A 26898-nucleotide genomic window follows, 5' to 3' on the forward strand; every position below is an offset into this window, starting at 1 on the left:
ATTCGGCCCAGTCAGGGTATACTTACCTTTTTCCTTCTCAGACTTGAAACAAATTAAAATAGACCTAGGTAAATTCTCAGATAACCCTGATGGCTATATTGATGTTTCACGAGGGTTAGGACAATCCTTTGATCTGACATGGAGAGATATAACGTTACTGCTAGATCAGACACTAACCCCAAATGAGAGAAGTGCCGCCATAACTGCAGCCCAAGCGTTTGGCCATCTCTGATCTCAGTCAGGTCAATGACAGGATGACAACAGAGGAAAGAGAACGATTCCCCACAGGCCAGCAGGGAGTTCCCAGTGTAGACCCTCATTGGGACACAGAATCAGAACACAGAGATTGGTGCCGCAGACATTTGCTAACTTGTGTGCTAGAAGGACAAAGGAAAACCAGGAAGAAGCCTATGAATTATTCAGTGATGTCTACTATAACACGGGGAAAGGAAGAAAATCCTACTGCCTTTCCGGAGAGACAAAGGGAGGCATTGAGGAAGCATACCTCTCTGTCACCTGACTCTATTGAAGGCCAACTAATCTTAAAGGATAAGTCTGTCACTCAGTCAGCTGCAGACATTAGAAAAAATTTTCAAAGTCTGCCTTAGGCCCGGAGCAAAACTTAAAAACCCTATTGAACTTGGCAACCTCGGTTTTTTTATACTAGAGATCAGGAGGAGCAGGTGGAACAGGACAAACAGGATTTAAAAAAAAAAGGCCACTGCTTTAATCATGGCTTTCAGGCAAGCGGACTTTGGAGGCTCTGGAAAAGGGAAAGGCTGGGAAAATCGAAAGCCTAATAGGGCTTGCTTCCAGTGCGATCTACAAGGGCACTCTCAAAAGATTGTCCGAATAGAAATTAGCCACCCCCTCGTCCACGCCCCTTATGTCACGGGAATCACTGGAAGGCCCACTGCCCTGCGGGACGAAGTTCCTCTGAGTCAGAAGCCACTAACCAGATGATCCAGCAGCAGGATTGAGGGAGCCTGGGGCAAGCGCCAGCCCATGCCATCACCCTCACAGAGCCCCGGGTATGCTTGACCATTGAGGGCCAGGAGGTTAACTGTCTCCTGGACACTGGTGCGGCCTTCTCAGTCTTACTCTCCTGTCCTGGACAACTGTCCTCCAGATCTGTCGCTCTCCGAGGGGTCCTAGGACAAGCGGTCACTAGATACTTCTCCCAGCCACTAAGTTGTCACTGGGGAACTTGACTCTTCTCACATGCCTTTCTAATTATGCCCGAAAGCCCCACTCCTTTGTTAGGGAGAGACATCCTAGCAAAAGCAGGGGCCATTGTACACTAGAATTAGAAGGAAAAAAGGTAAATATATATACAGACTCTAAGTATGCTTACCTAGTCCTCCATGCCCACGCAGCAATATGGAGAGAAAGGGAATTCCTAACTTCCGAGGGAACACCTATCAAACATCAGGAAGTCATTAGGCCCCCAAATTCTCCTTACCTCTGAATCTACTTTCTCCAATCCCTGCCTAAAGATAATTTTATGGGGAAGACAATTTGCTTGTGTCTTTCCAGGTGACAATCAGGTGCCTATGTGGGTGCCCACCAAACATCTGAAGATCTATCAGCCATAGCATCTAGTGGACCCCCCCGTACAGCGCGAAATGAAGGTTTGAAAAGCCTCGATACGATTTCTCTATGCCTTGTGTTAACCAGAAAAGGCCTGTTTGTCATTATCGGTGGCCTCCCGGCTACAGCCACAAAAGTTTTTGCTTCTGTTTCAGTAGATTTACTAACGTGGGGGTGAGGTATGCTTCTGATTTTGCAAATGAACGAACTGCGTGGATGCCCTCAAGATGTGTACAGCCATGGAACAGGAGACTGGAGGGACCCATGGATTTCTCAGTACAAGCCATGAGCCAGTTGAATTTGAATGCGAAGATGGAACGAGGACCGACCAAGTTACGATGCTTAAGGGACCAATGCTTTCTGACTCAGCTACTCTCTACCCTGAATACGAGAGACCCTAATAGTTAAGGCAAGAGTATCATCGCCCCTATTCAGCATGAAGAAGTTACAGAAGATGGACCTTCATTCTTCTGCTACCCCTAGGATTAAGGGTCCTCTTGTAAAAGGGAAAGGGGAGATATGTTGGAAGCGTTCAAACCAGAGTGACTCTAGTAAAAATGACAGCTAGCAATAATGATACCTTCTCTTTTACAATAAAGAGAAGGGGGGCATGTTGGGAAAAAGCAGAGTTTTGGGAGGGAAACCGAGGCAGGACTTGCATAATGTCCGTTGGAATGTGTCTAGCCTTCCTAGGCTCCTAGGCCCCTATTCCCATTATCTCAAGTAGCAGAACATGTTCCATATAAAAGGTAACCCATCACAGCTGTAAATCAGGTGCTTAATGCAACGTGTCCTTTTGCCCGCCACATTCTTACCACCTGTTTCTTTATTGGATTACCAATAAATACTGTGGGTTCCTAGAGCCTCGGGGGTCTTCGCAGCCTCCACAGTAGTGATGGTCCCCATCGTCCCAGGTTTCTCCCTCAAACTTTTTCTCAGTCCTTTGACTCCACCGGACTTTGTCACCCCCAAAACCTTGTGTTGGGTCTGATCACCCCAACAATTTTGTGCCTGGGCTGCCTTGTGTTCAGGAGAGTCATTGGCTCTTGAAAAAACTGTGGCCAGGAAGCAGGAAAAGCTAGGAAGTATGGTTTTTTGTTTGTTTTTTGAGACGGAGTCTCACTCTGTCACCCAGGATGGAGTGCAATGGAGCGATCTCGGTTCACTGCAAGCTTTGCCTCCCGGGTTCAAGCAATTCTCTGCCTCAGCCTCCCGATGTTCCTCTACTTTCTTAATAAACTTGCTTTCACTTGCCCTGAATATTTTCTTAAGATCCAAGAACTCTCTTTTGGGGTATGGATCCGGACCCCTTTCCTGTAACAGATATACTCTATGACTTATTCAATAGAAGCATAGAGTTTTCTATAGATTTTACAATCTACTTTCTGACCTTTTAAAGTTAAGGACATAAGGATAAGACTTGACATGTTAGTATGAATAGGCCACATAGAAGTATCTTCTGCCTAAAGGATAAGGATGCTGAGCATTAGACTGTTTTATCACGAGAAGGCGCGACTTGCTTTCCTAAGGTTCCTGTGGTATTTGTTTTCATCTAATTTAGATAAAATCTCTACTGAGGCAGTAGGATGGACAATAAACCTTTTTGAGTATCCACCTTTTAACTGAAAGATTTTAGGGAGGAAATAGAGTCGGCAAAGTAGTTAAACAAAATAATAGACATTCTCTTTACCATCTTACCAAGCCTAGAAGCAAACAGAACAAAACCTACCACTTAAAGACTTCTGGAGCCCATATTAGGCAGCCCTGATTTTTAATCTCCTTTCTTAGCATGGTGGAAAATGAGAGAAAAAAATGCCACTTCCCCCTCTGTTAGTGTTTGTTCATCCAGCACGAGCTGGAGAACAGTGAACGCTTGTTCAATGGTCTGTTTACGCAAAACTGGAAAAATGGGTTGCAGTAGCTATTCCTTCTATAAGATTTCACTCTTTCAAACTCCTAGCTGACCAGGGAACTGAGTAAAGAAATAGCTCTCACAATGGCAAAGGAGTGAGGCAGCCTCCTGCTACTTCTCCTGAGACGGTCTGAAATACAGTTCCTCGCTTTAATCCTGAGGCAGGTGTTTGTGTCTCCGGATGAGCAGACCCACTGGGAGGGCTGCCGACGTCCCCAGAGCCCCCTCGTGGGTGGCAGGGCGCTCGTCGGAGCACGGCCACCTGCCCCCAGAAGCCCTCCGCTCCCCGATTCCAGGCGAGGAAAGGCGCATTCGGGACCGCGGACCCGCCCAGCAGGGCCCCTCGCGGGGTCCGGAGGACGCCGGGTCTGCAGGGTTCAGTGCTCGTGCCCCGGTCAGGTCTACCTTCATGGCTGTGCGCCAGCTGTGGGCAAGGGGGTCCATACCCACGCTGTGTCCCCGCGCGTTGCCACCCCGCACCTCGCGGACAGTGGGAACGGACAGCCCCACCATCAGCGCCCACTACGCAGACTTCACGGACCACGTCCAGGCCAGAAGGAAACGCTAGTGAGCATGCGCGCATTGCTACGGTGGCCGCCCTGGCAGCGCTGACGAGCCGGAAGTGTGCGGGACCGGACTTCCGGCTGCTCTGTGGGATTCGGGTTCGGGGTTTCCTGGTGGGCGTTAGGGGCCGGCAACAGAGTGGCGGGCGCTACGGCCCTGGAACGGGGCCATGGAGAAGCTGCGGCGGGTCCTGAGCGGCCAGGACGATGAGGAGCAGGGCCTGACCACGCAGGTAGAAAACCCGCGCCCTCGTCCAGTCCCGGGGCTGCCCGCCGGCCCCGGCCGCAGTGAGGACCGGCCGAGCGGGTGGGTTGGGTGCGAGGCCGGGGGTCTGGGCCTCCTCTGCTCGGCCGGTTGATTTAGGAGAGCTCCGTTTGCTTCCTGGGGAGAATTTGAGAACCTTCCTGTTTTCCATGGGGTCTACTTAAACCCCCTTTGAGACCCACCCTCCAACTCTTCCATCTGGTCTCTGATTCTCAGGAACCCACCAACGCCTGCCCTCGCTCTCCCAAATAATCCATCGCTCCCACACCCTATTTGGTTTTCTGAGCCTAGTGCGGGGTTCGGCCTCCGGCTATGCAGCGTGAGTAGCTATGCAGGGCATTTATCCTGCGAGCTGCAGTGAGCCGAGACCCTAAAGCTTATTGCATCTGTTTGTCTCTGGAGATAAAGGAGGTACTATATGTGTGTGTGGGAGGTTGGTCTTTTGGAAGTAGGGAGACTAGAGGAAAAATAAACAGGACATTGATAAGTGAAATTATATTGAATTAAAAATTTTCTGTTAAGGAAGTGAGCCCTGGTAAGAGAATTTTTTTTTCCTTTCTTGATAAAAGCCCTTGTGTCTGTGCCTTACCAGCGAGACTTGATGAGGGTTACTTTCTCCAGCAAGAAGTTTCGAAGTAGCAGTGGAGCAGGAACTGCGGTATAAGTATTTTTGTTGTTGCTTGAGATTATATTGCATTTTATTGTGCGCTGTCGCAGAAGTTGGACTTTTAAAATTGTATTTCATAAGGATCTTCTGTTTGTCTCTGCCTGACTTCCTTGTCGTTATACTTAGCACTTCTTGTGGGCAGAGTTCTGGGCTAGAGTTTTGGGTTCAGAGAGTGTAAGACAAGTATCTGTTCTCATTGTGCTCTGTAACTCTGTACATTACCACAGCCACATGTGGCCAATTAATTTTTTTTTTTTTTTTTTTTTTTTTTGAGATGGAGTCTTGCTTTGTCGCTCAGGCTGGAGTGCAGTGGTGCGATCTCGACTCACTGCAACCTCTGCCTCCCAGGTTCAAGCAATTCTCCTGCCTCAGCCTCCTGAGTAGCTGGGATTACAGGCACCTGCCACCACACCCTGCTAATTATTTTGTATTTTTAGTAGAGATGGGGGTTTCACCATGTTGGTCCGGCTGGTCTCGAAATCCTGACCTCAAGTGATTCGCCCACCTTGACCTCCCAAAGTGCTGGAATGACAGGCTTGAGCCACAGTGCCTGGAGCAATTAAATTTAACTTAATTAAAATTAAATAAAATTTAACATTCAGTTCCTTAGTCACAGCAACCACATTTCACGTGTTCAGTAGACACATGTGGTTAAAGGCTAGTGTATTGAACAGTGCAGATATAGAACATTTGCGTTGCAGAAAATTCTATTGGACAGTGCTACTCTAAACTTTGGAGATACGAAGGTAATACCACTTATCTTGAGCCCACTGTCTAGAGGGGAGAAAAGATATGTGGAGAAGTAATCAAAGATTAGAGTGACTGGCTGTATAGACAAGTGCTGCGAGTTTAGAGGAGGTGATCGTTCATTAACAAATATTCAAGTTCCTGCATGTGTTTGACATTGTTCAAGATGCAGGTGTTAATAACAAGTGACCAGTGCAAATACCTCTTTCACATGGAACTTAAATTTTAATTGGAGGAAACAATGAATAAACAAGTGTATAATGTGTCAGACAGCCACAGAAAAAGAGCAGGTTGAGGAGGTTGGGGTTGCCATATTACTTAGATAAGGCCTTCCTGCCAGGGAGCCGTGTGTGCACAGCTCAGAAGAGCTGCTGGGATGTCTGAGCGTCCTGTGAGTAAGAGCCTCCAAGGCAGAGGGCCCAGCAGATACAGAGTCCCGAGTGGAGTGTGGTCAGCATGTTCAGGGCCAGTAAGGAGGCCAGAGGGGCTCTAGCAGCGGGGCAGAGAAGAGGGACAATTGTAGGAGAGAAGGTGAGGCAGGAAGGGGGATTCTCAATTGTGAGGGTTCTCATAGGCCATAGAAAGGAGTTTAGCTTTACTCTGAGTGTGATAGGAAGCCTTTGGGTTTTGAGCAGAGTTGTGGTGTGACCGACTTGGATTTTAAAGGATCACTCTGGCTGCTCTGTGGAGAACAAACTGTAGAGGCAAGGTTAGAAGCCCAGAGACTGGGCTGGAGACAAGTACAGTTGTCCTGGCAAGAGATGACTGTGGCTCGAATCAGTGATACAAGTGGTTTAAAAAGCGAAAAAGCCTGTTTAAAAAACAAAAAAGTGGTCAGATTCTGTAAATGGTCTGAGTGTGCAGCCAGCAGGCCTCACTGTTGACGGATTGGATGTATGAGTGAGAGGAGGCAAGGATGCCTCATGCATTCGACCTAAGCGTCTGGAGAGGTGGAGTTGCCATTAAGTGAATGTGGGAGGAGCAGGTTCAGGGAAGAAAATAATTTCAGCGTGGACGTGAGGTCTGAGATCCAGGTAGCATCCAAGTGGAGATGTCAGGAAAGCAGTTGGACATGAGACTGTAGAGTTTGTGGGAGGAAATAGGAGAGAGATGAGATCGTCAAGTAGAAAACAGATGAGGTCCAAGGTTTGACCTCTGGTTTTCTCTGGTGTGTAGAGGTTTAGAGGATGAGCAGCAGCCAGCAAAGACAGCTGAGAGGATCGGCAAGAGGAGGAGGAGGAGAACCCAGAGAGAAGGATGCCTCAGAAAGTGAGGGAAGAGAGTGCTTTAGGAAGGGGAGGGGACCCAGTACTGTTGATAGGTTTCAGAAGTTAACCTCCACAGGTAATCTGCTCTTATCAGTTGTCACTTCCACAAGAGCAGTCTTGGTGGTTGGATGGGGACAGAGGCCTGACTGAAGTCAGGGGAGAATAGAAAGAAGATGGAGACAGTATGGCCATCTCAGTGATTTTTCCTGTGGAGCAAAGAAGTGGGTGGTAGTTGAAGGATGCAGTGAGGTTGGGGAACATGTCATTTTCCCAAGGAAAATACTGGATGTTTCTGTGCATTGGGAATGGTCCAGGAAAGGGGAAAATTATGGGGCAGGCAAGAGGGGATTGTTGCTAGGGGGCTATTAAGGAGTGACTTGGAAAGCAAGTGTCTCTAGGGAGGAGGAAGGGGCAGGAAGTGGCAGTGAGGAGGGAAGACACCTGGCTGACTGCTGTCCAAGTGGTGCAGGATTCGTAGGGGAGAGCCCTGGCCCTGGAGACTAAATTTCAAACCTAGCAGGAAGGTGAGAGGATCCTCAGAGAAGAGGGTGAGGACATAGGGAGGTTTGCTGTTGGTTTTTGGAGATGGGTAGGAGATGAGATGGGATTAAAGGTGCACAGACCTGAATGGGGTGAGGGATGACCTGAGAGTGTTACACTTCTTGTGCAGCAAGACGTAACCAGGACGGTGGGCACGTTGGAATTGGGTCTTGACAGGGATGGTTCTCGGCCAGTTGAGGAGTTGGGCGAGGCAGTGAAGGTCATAGGGGAGCATGCTGACGTCCAAGCTGCGTCGCCCTCCTGTGGAGGTTCTTTGAGCCCAGGGGAGAGGCATGGTAGGCAGAGTTCTGGGACCCCTCCTTTGAGATGTCTGGGAAGAAGTCAAGGAGGGAGAGATGTTGAGCCAGATCTTAGAGAGTTGATCATATTCCTCCCTTGATCACATCCTTCAGTGACTTCCTGCAGCACCTGAATAAAATCCAGATCCCTCCCTTGGCCTCTCAGCCCTTCACTGCTTGTTGACCCGCATCCCCACCCTCTCCCCGGTGCTTGCCTTGCCCGGCGCTCTTTCTCCTCCTCAGTTGGAGCCATTTTCTTCTGCCTGGGAGACTTGGCAGTTGCATTTCTTTTTTCTGGAATGCCCCTTCCTGGCTCTTTTCAAAGTTGGATTGGTCACTTCCTGACGTCTTTACTTGGTCACCTCTTTAGAGAGGCCCTTCCTGACCCAGTTACGCTGCCCCTATTTATGTCCTGAGTAGAACCTGTCTCATTAGTTTATTGCCCATTTTCCCCCATCTGAATGTAAGTGTGCTAGGTTCTGTCTTATTCCCTTCTGTGTATGTAGAACCTATCAAGTATCTGATGTCTAATAGCTGTTCATAACTACTTGTTGAACAAACAGAGGAGTGAGTTGTTTGGATTTGGGTAACTACCAAGGAGAGGTGAGGGCATTGGCATAAGGTACTTGTTGGGAGTTAGATGACAAGAATGGCAGGAACATTCTACAGAGTTCTCTTGTGGGAGCCCCTACTAACCCCTGCTGACACTTTGCGAGATGTCTTAGTCCATTCAGCCTGCTGTAACAAAATACCTTAGACTTGGTGATTTGTAAGCAACAGAAATTTATTTCTTACAGGTTTGGAGGCCGGAAGTCAGAGATCAAGGTGTGCTCATGGGTTCTTGGTGAGCCCCTCCCCGCTTCCTGGTGTCACACTTTGCCTCTGTTTACATCTTGACATGGCAGAGAACAGACAGCTTTAGTCTCTTTCCCGTCTTATTAGGGCATGGATCCCATTGATGAGGACTCCACCCCCATGACCTGATCATCTCCTGAAGGGCCATCTTCCAGTACCATCACCATGGGGCTGAGGATTTCAGCAAACACTCAGACCATAGCACACGTGTTGAGACAAGTCCATTTGCATGTTGACTGAGTATTTCATATTTACAAATGGCATTAATTTATCATGTTTCACTTCAAACATCACCACGTGGAGGATGGTTATAAGAGAAAATTGCCTAATATCCAATTTAAGCTCTCTCTGCCTCTCCCACTTAGAAGATTGTAAATATACCTACCTTATCTACTTCCCTTACTGTCATGGTGGGTGTGGGTGAGGTGGGTAGTGGGAGAGTGTAGAGAAGCACAAGGGGGAAGCTGTCTTTCCAGGTAGAGGGAGCTCAGGCGGCAGAGGAGACCCCCAGCAGGAGCAGCCGGTGAGGCGGGAGGACAGTCAGGAGAGCCTGTGGGGTGTGGGAGTTGAAGAGAACATTGCAAGCAGGAGGGATACCAGAGTGTCCTGTGCTGTTGAGTTGGGAAGGATACTGATGTCTCGAAAATGTCCCTTGGAATTAAGGACAGGGAAGTGACTTGTGTCTGCAGGGTTTCAGCCAGGTGAGGCATGTGAAGCTAGAATGGTCAAGGTGAACTTCCCAACCACTGCCAGGCGTGTGCCAGCCGGGGGTCCTGTCCACTCCCGTGGCCTCAGATAAGGATTCCTGGGAAAGAAGGCACTGGGCTAGGAAGGGAACTACATGAAAAAGCGTGGGGGCCGAAGGGCCTGGGACCATGACTGCAGCTCCCCAGGGGCTGCACTGCTCCAAGTCTGCACTGTGCTCCGAGTCCGGTATGCAGAGGGAGCTTTCCCCAGGAGGCCTGCCAGGTAGAGCCTGTGTGATTAATTGCCTGTGGCCAGCCCCAGAATCACTCACAGTGCTGTGGTCTGAATGTCTGTGTCCTCCTGGAATCCCTATGTTGAAACTTAATCCCCAGTGTGATGGTATGAAGAGGAGGGGCCTTTTGGGGTGTGATTAGGAATGGGTTTCATGCCCTAATAAAGAGGCCCCAGGCCACGTGCAGTGGCTCATGACTATAATCCCAGCACTTTGGAAGCCTGAGGCAGGAGGATTGCTTGGGCCAAGGAGTTCAAGACCAGTCTGGGCATCATGGTGAGACCCCATCTCTACAAAAAATTTAAAAATTAGTTGAGCGTGATGGTGTGTGCCTGTGGTCCCAGCTACGTGGGAGGCTGCGGTGGGAGGATTGCTTGAGCCTGGGAAGTTGAGGAAACAAAGGACGCAGTGCCCTTTCCGCTGTGTGAGGACTCAGAAGGTGTCATCTGTGAACCAGAGATGCCTCACCAGACGCCGAATCTGTTTGATCATGGACTTCCAGTCTCTAGAACTGTGAGAAATAAGTGTCTGTTGTTTATAAGCTACCCAGTCCACAGTGTTGTTTTTTTTTTTTTTTTAAGAGAATTAAATAGTTTTATTAGCTACATACAATTATGGATGATATACAAGCTTCATTCCCATCTATAATGTTATCTGGTACCATTATTCAGTTTAGATATATTGCATGGGATGTGCCAACAATCTTTTTTTTTTTTTTTTCTGAGACCGAGTCTCGCTCTGTCGCCCAGGCTGGAGTGCAGTGGCGCGATCTCGGCTCACTGCAAGCTCCGCCTCCCGGGTTCACGCCATTCTCCTGCCTCAGCCGCCACCACGCCCGTCTAATTTTTTTGTATTTTTTTTTAGTAGAGATGGGGTTTCACCGTGTTAGCCAAGATGGTCTCGATCTCATGACCTCGTCGTCCACATGCCTCGGCCTCCCAAAGTGCTGGGATTACAGGCGTGAGCCACCGCGCCCGGCCAACAATCATTTTTATAACTGTTAATTCTGTGATTTTGCTTGGGTGATCCCCTTTAGTGGTGAACTTCAGGTCACAGCAGTAACTGTCAGTTCAGCTACACCGAGCTTACTGAAGACAATGGCTTCCCCACCCAAGCAGACTGTGAATAATTTCCAAATAGAACCTGGCATCACCCTGAAGGAATTCTGACTTCACACTCTTGGGACAAATTTACCAAGATGGCTTCAGAGGAGACTAACTTTACACAGCACGTTTTTTAAAAAGACACATTTATTTAGTGTCGAACAGCATGAGTGCAAAAAAAAAAAAATTTACATTAAAACCCTTTGTTGGAATGCTTGGTACTTTCCACAGAACAGAAACTAAAATAACCTGTTAATAAAATCAGTCACAAATACAGTCCTGGAGTTTTTTGCTCATACACGTGAGTATTGTCTGAAACGTATCTTCTTTGTAGCAGCTGGGCTCTGCCACCACTGTGCTTGGCTGAGTTCACAAATCTCTTGTAACCTGTAGCTTCCCTGTCGCTTCTCTGGCTCTCCTCTCCTACTAAGCTTTGTTTCCTGGCAGTGATTAAAATCTTCTGCCAGTGCCATGGCTACTGCTGCTACTGGAACCACCATAGCCACCTTGGTTTTTTGAACCCATTTATGCCTGGTGTTCCATTATTGGAACGCTAAGCATGTGGGAGATATTTATATTCTCCTGTTCAAGGTCATCGCCAAGGTCTGATTTTTCAAATTCAGAAAAATGCAACCTCAGGCTTAAATGGGTTAAAATCTTCTGCCAGTGCATACTGCTGCTACTGGAACCACTGTAGCCACCTTGGTTTTGTAAAGTATTGTAAAGTAAAGTTTGGCAAAGTATTGTTCACCACCATAGGGGCCAGAGCTTCTGCCTCCAAAGTTTCCTCCCTTTATAGGTCCAAAATTTGAAGACTGTAATTGCCAAATCATTGGAGCTTCTGCCACCTCCAGATTTGATTCCATCATTACGAAATCCATTACAGCCATCCCTGCTGTCACTGTATCCACCACCACCGCTGTGGACAGCTGCCACGAAAGCCATCATGACCACTGAAGGTTCCTCCATGACTGAAGTTGTCATTTCCACCAAAACCACCTCCACAACCACCACCAAAGTTTCCAGAAGCCCTTTGACCTCTTTGGCTGGATGACGCACTAGCCGTCTCTTGCTTTCACAGGACTTCCCTAACTTCACAGTTGTGGCCATACACAGTGTGGTATTTCTGAGTGACAGTCTTGTCCACAGTCCTGGTTGTCAAAGACTACGAAGGCATAGCCCCTTTTCTTGGCACTCCCTCTATCAGTCATGATTTCAGTCACTTCAGTTTTTCCACACTGTTCAAGATCTCTTAGGCGATGTTCTTCAGTGTCTTCTTTAATGCCACCAACAAATACCTTTTTCACAATTACTTGGGCACCTGGTCTTTGAGAATCTTCTCTTGAGACAGCTCTTTGGTTCCACAGCTCTTCATCCACCTCGTGTGGCCTTGCATTCATGGCGCATCCACCTCCTTCACAGTGGCATACAGGACAAAGCCAAAGCCCCCAGAGCGCTAGGTGCTTGGATCTCATGACCACACAGTCCATGAGCGTTCCCCATTGCTCAGATTGGCTTCTCAGGTTCTCATCAGTTGTGTCAAAGCTCAGCCCTCCAGTGACGAGCTTCCACAGCTGTTTGGGCTCTTTGGGAGACTGACCTAGACTGGAATGCAGTGGTGTGATGTCGGCTCACTGCAACCTCTGACTCCCGGGCTCAGGTGATCCTCCCACCTCAGTCTCCCAAGTAGCTGGCACCACAGGTGTGTGCCCCCATACCTGGCTAATTTTTCTATCTTTTGTAGAGATGGGAGTCTTGCCATGTTGCCCAGGCTGTTCTTGAACTGAGTTCAAGCGATCCGCCTGCCTCAGCCTCAAAAAATTCCAGGATTACAGGCATGAGCCACAGTGCCTGGCCTATGGTATTTTTGTTGTAGCAGCCAGCACATAGATTTTTAACCAGGAGCTAGATCCCTTACCCAGCACTTAGAACAGGCACACAGCGGCACTCAGTAAGTATTGAGCCAGTTAGTGGATGGATGGATGGATGAATGAAGGTGTGAGTGTACAGAGGCTGGAAGCTGAAGTCAAGTACGCTTTCTGTTTAAGATGGAAGGGGTTTCAGCATATTTAAAAGTTGATAGACGCAGTTTCAGAGAGTGAGAACACACTCACTAGAGGAAGAGCCCAATAGCATAAATTCCCTGAGCCCGTCAGGGGTTGGCTGTAAAGCAGGGTGGACAGGTGGATCTCAGCTCTGTGGGAACCAGGAAAGGACGAGAGCATGGGTGTTCTTACCGGGTGGGTTTGGTGGTTTGGTAGCAGCAGGAAGGTGAGGGAGTTCCCACTGATGACTTTGGGTTTCTGTGTGTGAAGTAGGGGAAGTTGTCTGCTAAGAATGGAAGCGTGGGGCAGGAAGTGGAGGTTCGAAGTGGGTTAGAGTAAAATGCACGTTGAGATAAAGCAAGAAGCCTTAGTTTGCTAGGTAGCAGTGTGCAGGCCGTGGGGTGCTGATGAGGACCGGCTCAGGACCCCCCTGCCCTGTGCCTGACTTCACCCAGCAGAGCTCAGCTCAGCACCTCCTGGAGCAGGAGGAGGGAAAGCTGCACTCCGGTGGGATGTTACCAGGTGGAGGCAGCGGAAAGGGAATTGGAATGTCCTGTCGATGCCACTGAAAAAAAGGAGAAGGGCCGGATGAGGTGTTCAGGAGGCCAAGGAGTCAGACAGTGGGAGCCAAGGAACCAGCCTGCTGCGGTCGGAGAGCGGCAGCCGGAATTTTGGCGATGGTGTAGTTTCGGGTAGAACAACTGCCCTGGGCTGGGTCATGGACTGGAGGGGAAATGCCAGTGGAGATTAGGGAATGAGAAACAGAAAGGCCAGGCTGCCCATGTGGACGTGGAAACCGTGCCAGATGTTGCAAGGATCTGGATCGGCCCCCTGATCAAGATTCCTGAATGAGGAGGAGGAAAAGGTGGCCCTCAAAAGTGTGGACCGCAGCATCCGGTGTGGGGAGCAGGCGACCGGGGGAGCGGGCAGTTCCGCCTGGAATGGGCCTGAGGGTCTGCAGATGCCTGTTTCTTTTTCTCACTTGTCTGCGCAAGTTTGTCTTTTTATACCCACTGGTATTTTGAAAAAGGAGTGGGAGGAATGCTGGGTTCAGTGTCATCATTAGTGGAAAGCCACAAGTGTTTTCTGTGTTTAGATGGCAGAAGCCCAGGGGCAAGGCTCAGGTCCTTCCAGCTGTGCTGTTTCCTGGCGCTGCATGGGTTAGAGCTGTTCCTCCGCTTCTCCGTCACCTAAAGGGGTGGGTTTCGGCTGTGCTGTGGGAGCCACTCATTCAGCCTTCGTGTTGTTGCTGCTAGGACTACATTTTCCTCTGTTATGTTTCTCACCTGCTTTTTAAAAAAAATGAATGAAGTTCTAGTTGCAAGCAGTGCTGTGTCTACTGTGGCAGGAATAGGGAGAGCAGTCCCTGCTGAAGGGCCTGTATTCTCTTGGCTTCCCCTTCCTGTGGTAACAGGTAAGTAAAATGATTGATGGTGGTTTTGGGAGAGAAAGAGGTGGCAATTTTATTTCTTTTCTAAGACTAAGAGATTAACAAAGTTGCTGGTTTTGGTGGGATTGCTCCTGATTGGTGGTAAAATTAAGCAGCACATAAATGCTTATGGTAAGGAGGCTGGGAGCTGTGGCTCATGCCTGTAATCCCAGCACTTTGGGAGACTGAGGTGGGTGATCACATGAGGTCAGGAGTTTGAGACCAGCCTGGCCAATATAGTGAAACCCCGTCTCTACTAAAAATACAAAAAATTAGGCATGGTGGTGTGGACCTGTAGTCCCAGCTAATTGGGAGGCTGAGGTAGGAGAATCACTTGACTGTGGGAGGCAGAGGTTGCTTTGAGCTGAGATCGCGCCTGAGCAACAGAGTGAGACTGTCTCAAAAAAAATGCTTGTGATAAGCAGATGTGAGCGTTCCTTCTGTCTCCTAGTTGGAAGATGCACTGCCAGGTTTTCTTTCATGTTGAAGCATTTCGCAGTTTTCCCAGTTAGCAGTTAGGAAATCTGTATTTGTTTCTGTATCCTGGACAATTTGCAAGACGAGACAAATCATTTGCTTGTGGATTGAATATTCTGTGTTTACAAATGGAAATAATTTGTCATGCTGTTTCGTTTTAAAGATCTGTACATGGAAGATGGCAGTAAGAGGAAAAAACACCTACTTTTATACAAATAACCATGCTGTTTCATTGCTGAGAGAAAAACTGGCTATTGAAAACCAGCGTTGAACTTGTGAACAATGGGGTGATTTGAACTTGTAAAAGAAGGAAAAATGGATGCTTTTTCCTCTCACTAAATCCTCACATCATTGTGGACTCACACTAACCTTTAGAAATCATTAGTTTATTCTTTCCATTTTCAGTTGACAAATAAAAATTGTATACATTTATTGTGTACAGCGCGATGTTTTGACATGTATACTTTGTGGGATGGTTAAATCAAGCTAATGAACATGTCTCCATTTTTTTTTTTTTTTAACAGATCATTTACTATGTAGTTCAGTCTTTCCAGTTTATTCTGGCCTGCGTAGTTAAAATATACTTTGTGTGTATTCGTATTCTTCCTGATCAGTAAGAATGAAATTTAGATGTTTTTATAGGCAAGTTGACTCTTTGTTTAAAATCAAGTGTTTAGTTTTGCCGTAAACAGATGACATTGCTGGAAACAAGAATGTCTGTGAATTAAAACAAAACGTAAAAAACATTTAAAATGTGTTAAAGAGTGATATATGTTTCATTACAGAATACTTAGTTATTTTTATCTGCTTTTCATGCTACATAAGGATTCACAGATTAATCTCTTGAGGTAAGGAATGTAACCAAAATGTATTTTGAGCTGTTACATATGGAGCTTTCTCTTATTTTTCATTATTCTTGAAAATATAAGCATGTAGTCTTATTTTTAAGTGGATGTGGTAGTATAAATTAGAAATTTAAATTTTGGAATATAAATCCTTACTGTGTGTTTCTAGTTTCTTGCACAGCTGCTGTCGATGTACTTTTTTTAGCCTTATTGGGAAAGTATGTTTTAATAGTATAATTAGTAATCTGAGTGTGTTTATTGCACCTACTGTTGCTGGGTTATTATACTGTAGGAAGTAGACACAGTAATTTCTACTCTTTTCCCCACATAATTTGGCTAGAATATTTGCATGCTGTGTAGCAATGCTGTTGCTCTAGAATAAATGATCATTTCACAGTACGTTTTTACAGTGGTGGTGGAGGGGCCCAAAGCTTTCATGGCTTGGATTGAAAGAGCTTAGAATGGGCACCGTCTGGTGTGTGCTGTGATGGTCTCTGCTGGGGCTGCTCAGGCTGCCTCCTGTAGGTGGCCAGCGTCCTCTACCCTCTATGGGGTGCAGTCACGCCACTCCACCCCCGGCCTGCAGCCAATGACCGGCCGAAGGGAGGTGGCGTCTAGAAGGGCAGCCTCTGCCTCACGGCAGGACTTGGCAGTGCAGTGCGTTTACACTGCGGGCCCACGCTGCACTCTGGGTGAAACCAGGTCCTTGCTTGGTTCCTTCCACTTCTCTGTTCCACTTCCCTCACTTCTTAAAGGCTTCCGGGAGCAGTTCCTGCCTAAGTATCTCCTCAGACTCTGCATCTGGGAACCTAAGGAATTCATCCTACAGAGGCTGAGAGAACCAGTCATGAACCTGTGAACTCTTTCCGAGCCCCAACAGTTTCAGTGTTTTGCCTGGCCTGTTTATCTGCCCCCCGTATTTTTTTAATCTTTGTATATTTTATAATATATCTCATATGTCATTTTATCCATATCAGTGTATATTGGCTGTCCCTAACAGATAAGGACTTTTGTGAAACATATTATCAGACTTAGCAAAATTAATGGTTATTCCTCAGCATCATCTGCTACCCAGACCATGGTCATACTACTCGTAACAACCGTGGAGTCTTAGTATTCTTAAATGACACTGTGATATGCAAAATAAATGATTTAGACTGTGTGTTCAAACTTTGCTTTAATTTAGGATAAAGAATCAGATTGGTGGTGAATTAAGATTATATTCTAAATTTTCCCATTTTTTATTAAGGTCTTGGATGCCTCATCCCTTAGTTTCAACACCAGATTGAAATGGTTTGCCATCTGCTTCGTATGTGGCATTTTCTTTTCTATTCTTGTGAGTTAAGGCTTTATATTGTTTAATAATTTTTATTTTGTATTAGACTAATAATTCCATTTAGAACCAAAAATGAATGTCCTTTACTAAATCCCTGTTAGACTATTTTGGTGGAACATATTTATTGAACTGAAATAAAGGGGTAGAGATCAATGAAAATACGTAGAAATTAATATTTTGGGGAGTTTTGTGGATAGTTGAAGTAATTTAAGAAAAATTTATCAGTGTGTTAAAAGAGCTGGAAAATCAGTAATCTAGATGTTTATTACCTGTTCATACTTGACATTTAGCATGAATATTTAACTTAAATAGACTGAGATTTACTGATAAGCACAAAGAAAGTGTTGTTATGGCTCATTTATATATGCTAGTGCAAATAGGAAGAAGATTCAAGTTAGTGTATAACATTGAAAATTAACTGTTTTTTCTGTGTAATCAGACTAGACTGTCTACAAGCAGATTTGTATTTAAACATTTGTATTTACATAATATTGGTATTGTATTACTGCAGTAGCACATTTATATTTTAACCATTAAAATCGTAAAATTATTTTTAAATAACTACAATATCTTAACTTAGGGAACTGGATTGCTGTGGCTTCCGGGTGGCATAAAGCTTTTTGCAGTGTTTTATACCCTCGGCAATCTTGCTGCGTTAGCCAGGTACGTTTGGCTTCTCAAAATATCTGGTTTGCTCTTGCTACCAAGTTTACCTTTCTAATAAACACTTTCCCAGTAGGATGTTTATGTAGCTCTGTACATATTGTAAATTCAGCCACAAGATTTACATGTATTAAGTAAATATGTATTGACTGCTGCTACATACCATCTCCCATAACAGACGGTATTAGTGCTAGGAATAGCCAGCCTTTGTGGGGCACTTACTGTGTGGGACTGTTCTGAGTGTTTTATATGTATTACGACGAGCTTGTGAGGTAGGCAGTATTATCATCCCCGTTTATAGCTGGAGATAATAGCGCAGAGCAGGGGGGTCAGTGCTGCCCGTGGCAGTGAACCTAAATCATGGCTGAGGTGGGAATCCTGCAGACAGTGGGCTCCGGAGCCCAGGCTTGGAGCTGCTGCACTCTAGGCCTTGCTCTTGTGGAGCTTACATTTTAATGAAGATGTTCACATCATAAGCCAGAGAAAGATGGGATGGCATTGGTGCTGTGCAGAGAATTAAAATAGGGTGTGGCAGTAGTGACTGAGGGCTACTTTAGATTGGGAGTATGAGAATCCCTCTTGGAGAACCTTTGACTCATCCTTGGGTTGTTATTTGTCTTAGTCCCTTTTGTGCTGCAGTAACAGAATACTGTAGACTGGGTGACTTAGGAAGAAGAGAAATTTTTCTCACAGTTGGAGGCCTGAAGGTCCAAGGTTAAGGCACTAGCAGGCTTAGTTTCCTGCTGATGGATGCATCCCCCAAGGGGAAGATCCCCGTGTCCTCCCAGGGCAGAAAAGAGCAACCCCTGGGCAGCCTCTCCTCCAAGTCCCTCTGATCCCTTTCAGAGGAGTTCTCACAGCCTAATCCGGTCTTCACACTACCACGCTGAGGACACCTACATTTGGAAGAGGACACCTTCACACCATAGCATGTCTAGTGGAATAGTTGTGAAGTTTCTTTATAAAGTTAAGGAAAAAATAAAACAGATTTAGTGAGAGATGTTAACTAAATAAACCAACAGGGTTTCTTTTTTTAAAAAGCAGTTTATTTTTGCATAGCCAGATCAATTAGTAGACCTGTACCTCAGTTAAACTTTATTTGTTTCAAACAGTACATGCTTTTTAATGGGACCTGTGAAGCAACTGAAGAAAATGTTTGAAACAACAAGATTGCTTGCAACAATTATTATGCTCGTAAGTAAATAGTGCATTTTTAAAACTTTTATTGAAGTATTTGCACTGTTATTTTATGAATAATTGTCTGTTCTTAGGTATGTATACTTCTTGTGCTGGATGTAATAATTATATCTGGCCGGGCACGGTGGCTCACACCTGTAACCGCAGCACTTTAGGAGGCCGGATCACCTGAGGGCAGGAGGTCAAGACCAACCTGACCAATATGATGAAACCCCGTCTCTACTAAAAATACAAAAATTAGCCCGGCGTGGTGGCATGTGCCTGTAATCCCAGCTACTTGGGAGGCTGAGATAGGAGAATTGCTTGAACGTGGGAGGCGGAGGTTGCAGTGAGCCAAGATCGCGCCATTGCACTCCAGCCTGGCCAACAAGAGTGAAGCTCTGTCTAAAAAAGAAAAAAATAAAAAGTTATGTCCTGTGTGTTATAGAGTTCAGATGGTACAGTATTGTCTGAGACTACTGGCTGGGTAAAGCCTGCTTCTGTTGTGTATATGGAATGGTGTAGCTGTGTATTTAAATGAACCCTAGAGCCGAGTGTGCTTTCATTTTTAAGCCCTGCCGATGGTTTCATAAGGGATTGTTAGTTCGTACCCTTTGGAGGGTGGGTGTAGACACCCTCCAGAACACCCTCCATAGACACCATACTTCTGTGTCCTTAGGAATATTCTTAGGGAGATTTAGCATCATTTGTCATCTGACTTTTGTCCCTTCCCTGTGTGCCGACTTGACACATTCTAACAATATGGCTCCCATAACAGTATCTTTAAATGTGCCTTCCATTACGTTGTGGATTCTGTCCACAACTCTCAGGTCATCGCTCTTGTTTTCTTGAGCCCGGGTGGTCGGTAGATTAGAGTTTACGCTTTGGCTAGAAAGGTTGTTTCCATTCTCACACATGCCGGGTGTTGAGCTGTTCATCGTTTCGTGTATTGTGGGCAGGAGGGGGACCCAAATCTCTTCTCCATCCTGCCTCTGTCGCCTAACTCACCTGGTCTGTGTCTCTTGTGGATTTCTTTTGCCTTCAAGCATTTATGATATTTAAAGGATTGAAATATCACCATTAAAACTATTAACATGAGCTTTCCAAACACAGCTAACCTATGTTAATTTACAAGGAAATATTTGTTAACTCTAATCTGCCTGGCAGTCTTCTCCCATCTCCTCACTAGAGGAATCATTTTTAGCTTTATTTATTATGTCTTTATTCAACTTCGTATTTTCTTACTTTTATAATCTCCAGTTATTTTGAATTTCCTATAATAGCATATGTAACAACATATATATAAACATTTAACTTTAGCTTACGAAGAAATTATATTTCACTGTTAGAATATAAGTAGTTTATATTCCACGAAGATTTTAGTTAGTTTTATTTAAGAAATCCTGGCACTTATCCCTCAGCCTTTTCAGTAACATACTGTACCTTACAAAAATACACATCAAATTGAGAGAATGTGGGAGCGTTTGAACATATAAGACGTTTCCCAAGGTGGAGCACTTTGATTGGTTTGATTTGCTGCCCACATAAGATCATGCCTAGTAATGGTGGTGAAGAGGCTCTGTCACGTAGAGCCTTGCACATGCCAGCTTCTAGCTCAAGCCCATCGTGGATGCACTCTACCTTATTCATTACGACAGCCCTTTAAAGCATGTAGGTAGGAACTCTCCTCATTTTAAAGAGAAAACAGGTTTAGACAAGTCCACTGACTTCACCAAGGACCCTCAGATAGCAGGCATCAGAGCTGGGATCTCTTTAGGTCTTTCCAACACCACACTGCCCACCTCTCACGTTCACTCCTGTGCCTACTTGCTTTCACAGGGATGAGGAATGATCATCTTTCAGTTTACTTAACAGAGTAAATTATCAGGTGCTTCCAATTTGCCAAGGAATATTGCAGTCGTAGACTTTAAAGTAAAGTAATACTTACAGAAAATGTAAGTAAAACTAGTCAGCTGTATTCTTACCTTTGTTCTATAGTATATTACCTATGCAAATGAATGCAGAATAGTTTATGCATTTCTATTAGGCTTTTGAAAGGATCTCAAATTTATAATCTACTCTTTCTTCCCTTGTAGTTGTGTTTCATATTTACCCTGTGTGCTGCTCTTTGGGTAAGTTATGCCAGCCCTACTGGCTCTCAGTTAACTGTGTGCCCCCTCCCCAGCTGAAGTGTCATCACACCGTTATCTTAAAATAGCTCATCTGTTTTTTTTTAAACTCTCTAAAGATTAGGTATTCCTAAAATTTGACATGTTAACGTCCAGCTAGTGGCTAAAAATGCCACAGATTCTACTGTCTACAGCGTAGAGGTAGTCAGTAAACCCACATGTGCACACTTGCTCACCCATCCAGCTAGTGGCTAAATGTGCCATAGATGCTGCTGTCTATAGCATAGAGGTCGTTAATAAACACACACGTGTGCCCGAGAGCTCACCTGCTTGTGGGCCCGGTTGGCTCCTCTGACAGTGCCCTGTGTGGTGAGGGGCCCTCGCTCAGGGGTGTGCTCTCTCCCTCATGCTGCTGCAGGGGTGCACTGTGACTCTGCAGTGGTGAGGCAAGTGCGCTGCAAGTAGCAAGGTGTAAAACCAATGGAGAAGGCCAGAAAACGCAAATAGTAACAACAGAGAGACAGAGGAACTGAAATCCTCCTCCTACCCTGTGGAGAAGGTTAACAGCTCTTCACTAGCCTTTAAAGAAGTCACAATGTTGCAATTCCGTTTACTTTTTGATCTTCCTGATTCTACATCATACTTTTCTACTGTACTCAACCTATTTCCCAAAAAGGTTTGAAGCAGTTCTTGAACTATCAACAAGAAAAGTCCCATTTTAAAGAAGAAAGGGTAGATAGTTTAGACATATTCTATCAGAAATATTCCAGGTTTTTTTATTTTGGTGATGTAAGGACAGAACTTTAGTTATATGAGATTGATTTACGTGTCATTTATTAATGATAAAAGAATATTCTTGCACATCTCTATAGAACATTGATATTTGGTTTTGGAATTGTCTGTTTACTTATAAACAGTAGACTGAAGATAAATAAGTAAAAAAGTACTGATGGACAAGGAATTCTCAAAATAGATCTTTTAAAACAACCATGGAAACTGATTATATTATTCCAGAAGATCACAATAAAATACAAATTTCCTTCGAAATGTCACTCAAGGAAAAAATAGGCATGAGTAAAATAAGTAAATTTCACATGGGGCATACAGATCTTAGTGGGATTTTAAATGTTGATTCTAGATAAATTAACATTGACTTTAAAGACCTAACCACCTTTAAAAGTTTAATGTTTTCAGCCTGTGCACGATTGTTTCAGTAACATTTATTTAAAGTCACATATTTTGCAATATTTAAATTAATGGATATAGTTTTAGAAAGGAAATTATTTTATGGATTCTAAAGTTTCAGATCAACTGTATTTTAAATTTATCACACTAAAATTTAATAAAGAAGATAAATGGAGCCATCTACATTTTTGAAAGAGAAGAATTAAGTTTGATTGAGAAAGCTGTTTTAAAACTTTGAAACTCATAATTCCTCTGTTTTTGCTGTTGTTAGTGGCATAAGAAGGGACTGGCTGTGTTATTCTGCATATTGCAGTTCTTGTCAATGACCTGGTAAGTCTTTCCTTATCCTAGTAAAATGTTAAAATTGCCTGAGATGTGACAAGCATTTCGTCTGGTGTTTCGGAGCCAGACAGGCCGTGCAGGCTCAGAGGAGGGGAGGTCTGGGATGAGTCCTGTTGGAGTTGACAGCGTGGCTCAGTGGTGCTGTTAGGGAGAAGTATGGGGTGCTGTGCTCGTGTAGTTACGTAGTGATATGTTCTGCTTTTTTCTAATGTGAGAAAGAAATAAGAAAAGTAGGTGATGCCATGTGAAAACATAAAAGTGAGACCAAATCACAGGGTGAGACCAAGGGAAGATGAGTTTCCCTGCATTATCTACTCTATTGCTGGATAAATACAAGGTGGAATTTATCTTAATGTTGACTCCGTGGCCCTGTGATATCTGGAGATGTCTTCTGAATTGGCAGTGATTAATACTTCTTAAGTTACTGGTTGAGCATCCCAAATCCAAAATGCTTCAGGATCCAAACTTCTTTTTTTTTTTTTTTGAGACAGTCTCACTCTGTCACCCAGGCTGGAGTACAGTGGCATTATCTTGGCTCACTGCAGCCTCTGCCTCCGGGTGATTCTTGTGCCTCAGCCTCTCAGGTAGCTGGGATTACAAGTGTGAGGCACCATGCCCAGCCCAAAATCCAAAACTTCTTGAACGCTAACATGATGCTCAGATTTGGTTGATAACCAGTAAATGTAATGCAGATATTCCAAAAATCCAGAAAAATCCAGTATCCAACACATTTCTAGTCCCAAGCATTTCAGATCAGAGATGCTTCACCTGCACTGCCTTTCCCACTCCACTTTTGTGAATATTCAGTAATGCCCTGGTTCCCGCTCAGACTCTCCTCCTCTTAGCCTTTTTGTGTCTCGTACCGTAAGAGTTCATCAGCATAAAGGCCATAAATAGCCGGGCGGCTGATTAAACATGCCCTACAACTCCTGTGCTCTTCTGTGTTAGTGAAGAGGGCTTTTCCTTTTCCTTTTCCTTTTCCTTTAGAGCAGCTCTTGCTTGCTTCCTCATTTTTGCTTCCTGGTTTTGCCATTTTACATTCCTCTTACTCGATGTTACCCAGTTTGGGATCACCTTTCTTTTGGCCCTCTTTCCACTGACAGGTGAAACATCGATGAATGTTAAATGCAATTCTCTGTATATCTCAAATTAACCATATAATGTTCCTTATTCTTTTTCATTGATATGTGAAGAAACCTAAATTTAATCTCTTGGTTATTTTCTCTAGTATTTTGCCTTTTATTGCCTAATTTGTACCTAATAATTGATTTATCCCTAAAGGAGACTATAAATACCAGTTTTGGTACAGTTTCTATTTTATTATAAGAAGCTCAAACTTTAGCATGCACCGGAATCACCTAGAGAGTTTGTTTAAAGTGCAGGTTGCTTGTTAAAGCAAGCTTGTGATTTAGGAGGTTTAGGGTAGGGCCTAATAATTTACATTTTTAACAAGTTCCCAGATGATACTCTCACTGCTGGTCGGGGTCACACTTTGAGAACCACTGTACAGTCTCATGGTGCTGTATTTATTATAAGGTTAGACATGACCTTTCGGCATAAAGAAAAACCATCATTCAGATGAAGATTTAACATGCTTGAATATTTCTTGCAGGTATAGCCTGTCGTACATCCCATATGCAAGGTGAGCTTGTTTGAATTCTGTCTTGTTTCTGGTTCTTATCCTCACGCAAACATATGAATTTAAGTAATTTTTACATAAAAATACTATTTAAACACTTTTTTTGGTTGATCTTAATTTCCTGAAAGGAAATAAACTTTTTTTTTTTTTTTGAGATGGAGTCTTGCTCTGTCGCCAGGCTAGAGTACAGTGGTGCGATTTCGGCTCACTGAAATCTCTGCCTCTCAGGTTCAAGATTCCCCCACCTCAGCCTCCTAAGTAGCTGGGACTACAGGCATATACTACCATGCCCGGCTAATTTTTTTTTGTATTTTAGTAGAGATGGGGTTTCATCATGTTGTCCAGGATGGTCTCAGTCTCCTGACTTTGTGATCCGACCACCTTGGCCTCCCAAAATGCTGGGATTACAACCGTGGAGCCACCGCACCCGGCAATAGACATGTTTTCAATGAGATGAATAGAAGCTTGCCATGATAATGTCTGTGTGGAAACATTTTGGTGACATGGAGCAGCTGTGTGGGGAGTATCCTCCCGCCCTGCTGCCTGGCATGCAGTAGGGAATGTGGATGAGATTCTGGACCCCTCCGTGGCTTTAGGAGTTCAGAAAATAGGACACAGAGACTCCAGGAAAACAAATTCTACTTAAAAAAAGGAAGTTACTGCTGGGTGCGGTGGCTTACGCCTGTAATCCTAGTACTTTGGGAGGATCACTTGAGGTCAGGAGTTCAAGACCAGCCTGGCCAACATGGCAAAACCTCATTTCTACTAAAAAATACAGAATTAGCTGGGCATGATGTGCGCGCCTGTAATCCCAGCTACTCGGGAGGCTGAGGTGGGAGAATCACTTGAACCCAGGAGGCAGAGGTTGCAGTGAGCCAAGTTCGTGCCCCTGCACTCCAGCCTGGATGAGAGCCAGACTCCATCTCAATAAAAAAGGAAGTTACTGGGAAAATGAGGGCTTGCACATAAATGCTTATTTTTAGTCAGCAAAAACAGTTGTATGTCAAGAGGTAACTGGCATTTTAAAATATTTTTCCAGAGAAATGTATTTATTTAGCCGTGGAGGAGAAAACAAAACGAGTTCCAATTTTAAATCTGATAGATTTAGAAAAAGATTCTGGTGAGGCACAGCTTTGCCTGTTTGTGAAATTCAAAGATATGTTCTATATTTAAAAACAGCAAAATTGTCTGATTAATACGAACAATGAAGCAAATTGGTAGAAATTTTATTTTTATTCCATTTCAAATGTATGATTCTTTCTGATAGATACTTATAAGGAGAAAAAGCAAAACAAAGTCAGCTACAGGTGAGAAAACTGCTTAACCAAGAGTGTGCAAGGGTAATTTACCATGCCTAGGAGCTTTAGAGCAAGGAGACCTCCAGTACTTCTTGGTGCTGAGGAAAGGACCTCTAGACATGATGTCCCGTACAAGAGGCTCTGAAGAGATGGCAGGACTTCAAGAAAATGACCAGCCTCTCCAGACACTTAGGATCCTGCACTTGAGAGCAATAAACAATGTACAGATTTTGCCTATAAGAATTTTATTACTCCATCTCAAAAAAAAAAAAGAATTTTATTAGTGGATATTTTAATAGCCTAGGTGAAAGCTTTTTTAATGAAAGTATCAAGTAATAACAGTTTTGGAAAAAATATGAAAGGTCACACTTTAATCTTTTTTCAATTCTGAGGATTCAGTTATAAACATTACACTTTTAAAACTCAGTTCATTAAAACTCAGTTCATTCGTCTTTTTTTTTTTTTTTTTTTTTGAGATGGAGTCTCATTTTGTCACCCAGACTGGAGTACAATGGCGTGATCTCCGCTCACTGCAACCTCCGCCTCCCGGGTTCAAGAGATCCTCCTGGCTCAGCCTCCTGAGTAGCTGGGATTACAGGCACATGCTGCGACGTCGGCCCAGCTAATTTTTGTATTTTTTAGTAGAGATGGGGTTTCACCACGTTGGCCAGGCTGGTCTCGAACTCCTGACCTCAAGTGATCCACCCGCCTTACAGGCATGAGCCACCTTGCCTGGCCTAGTTCTTTTAAAAAATTAAATCTTTGTGGCGGGTGTGGTGGCTCATGCCTGTAATCCCAGCATTTTGGGAGGCTGAGATGGGTAGATGGCTTGAGCCCAAGAGTTTGAGACCAGCCTGGGCATCAGAGCAAGACCCTGTCTCTACCAAAAAAAAAAAAAAAAAAAAATTTGCATGGTGGCGTGCCCTACAGTCCCAGTTCCTTGGGAGGCTGAGGTGGGAGGATCTGCTCACGCCACTGCACTTAGCCTGGAAGACAGAGCAAGAACCTGTCTCAAAAAGAAAAAAGTTAGATCTTCTGTTAGGTTATTTTTGGTATTTAAACTTATTTCTTTGTATTGAGATCAGTGTATATGCCAGTAAAAATTTCTTAAGATACATACCATGTCAAAAGTTAGCAAAATGTTTTCACGTCTCAGCTCTTAATCTTAAATGATACTGAACAAAGTTTTTATTAATCAGAAAGTGCGCTGGAGCATCCACTGAGTTCTGTTAAAAACGGTGACTTAGCAGGAACATTTTCTGCAACTTTGCTCTTGAGGAATATTATATTCTGTTTTTTTCCCTCTTTTTTTCCACCAGGGATGCAGTTATTAAATGCTGTTCTTCTCTCCTAAGTTGAAAATCAGAAACTCGTGGAAGAGAGCACTTGAATGTTGATACTCTGTTTGGTGAAGTTTGCTTTTCCCCATAAAATACTCCAGAAACAACTGAAGTGACTGTTGAAGACCGTTTTGTACTAAATCTCATTTTGTATACTGGTAAAAACTACATGCTTGATTAAACCGTTAAATGCTTGTAACTTTAAA

General features: G+C 44.5%; 1 protein-coding gene across 2 annotated transcripts; it reads left to right on the top strand.

The window, feature by feature from the left end:
• The first annotated feature begins 4125 nt into the window (after positions 1 to 4125).
• SFT2D1 (SFT2 domain containing 1) lies at positions 4126 to 26898 on the top strand. Of its 2 annotated transcripts, XM_008007791.3 has the most exons (9): positions 4136 to 4298; positions 4900 to 4988; positions 16834 to 16920; positions 17501 to 17583; positions 18696 to 18777; positions 20856 to 20891; positions 22345 to 22403; positions 24028 to 24057; positions 26672 to 26898. In XM_008007791.3, exons 2-9 carry the CDS (start codon positions 4932 to 4934, stop codon positions 26709 to 26711), a joined length of 474 nt encoding a protein of 157 aa, XP_008005982.1. In that variant the 5' UTR covers positions 4136 to 4298; positions 4900 to 4931; the 3' UTR covers positions 26712 to 26898. The 2 variants fall into 2 exon arrangements, with proteins under 2 accessions (XP_008005981.1, XP_008005982.1); XM_008007790.3 differs by lacking the exon at positions 4900 to 4988 and having other exon boundaries at positions 4126 to 4298.

Source organism: Chlorocebus sabaeus, chromosome 13 (genome assembly GCF_047675955.1).
Source record: "Chlorocebus sabaeus isolate Y175 chromosome 13, mChlSab1.0.hap1, whole genome shotgun sequence".
Taxonomy (NCBI): domain Eukaryota; kingdom Metazoa; phylum Chordata; class Mammalia; order Primates; family Cercopithecidae; genus Chlorocebus; species Chlorocebus sabaeus.

Excerpts from the sequence above, each read along its gene's own strand:
- SFT2D1 (XM_008007790.3), top strand. The coding sequence starts at position 4,236 with ATGGAGAAGCTGCGGCGGGTCCTGAGCGGCCAGGACGATGAGGAGCAG. Across the intron at positions 20,892-22,344 it reads CCCTGTGTGCTGCTCTTTGG|TGGCATAAGAAGGGACTGGC; the intron begins GTAAGTTATGCC and ends TGCTGTTGTTAG. Across the intron at positions 24,058-26,671 it reads TCGTACATCCCATATGCAAG|GGATGCAGTTATTAAATGCT; the intron begins GTGAGCTTGTTT and ends TTTTTCCACCAG.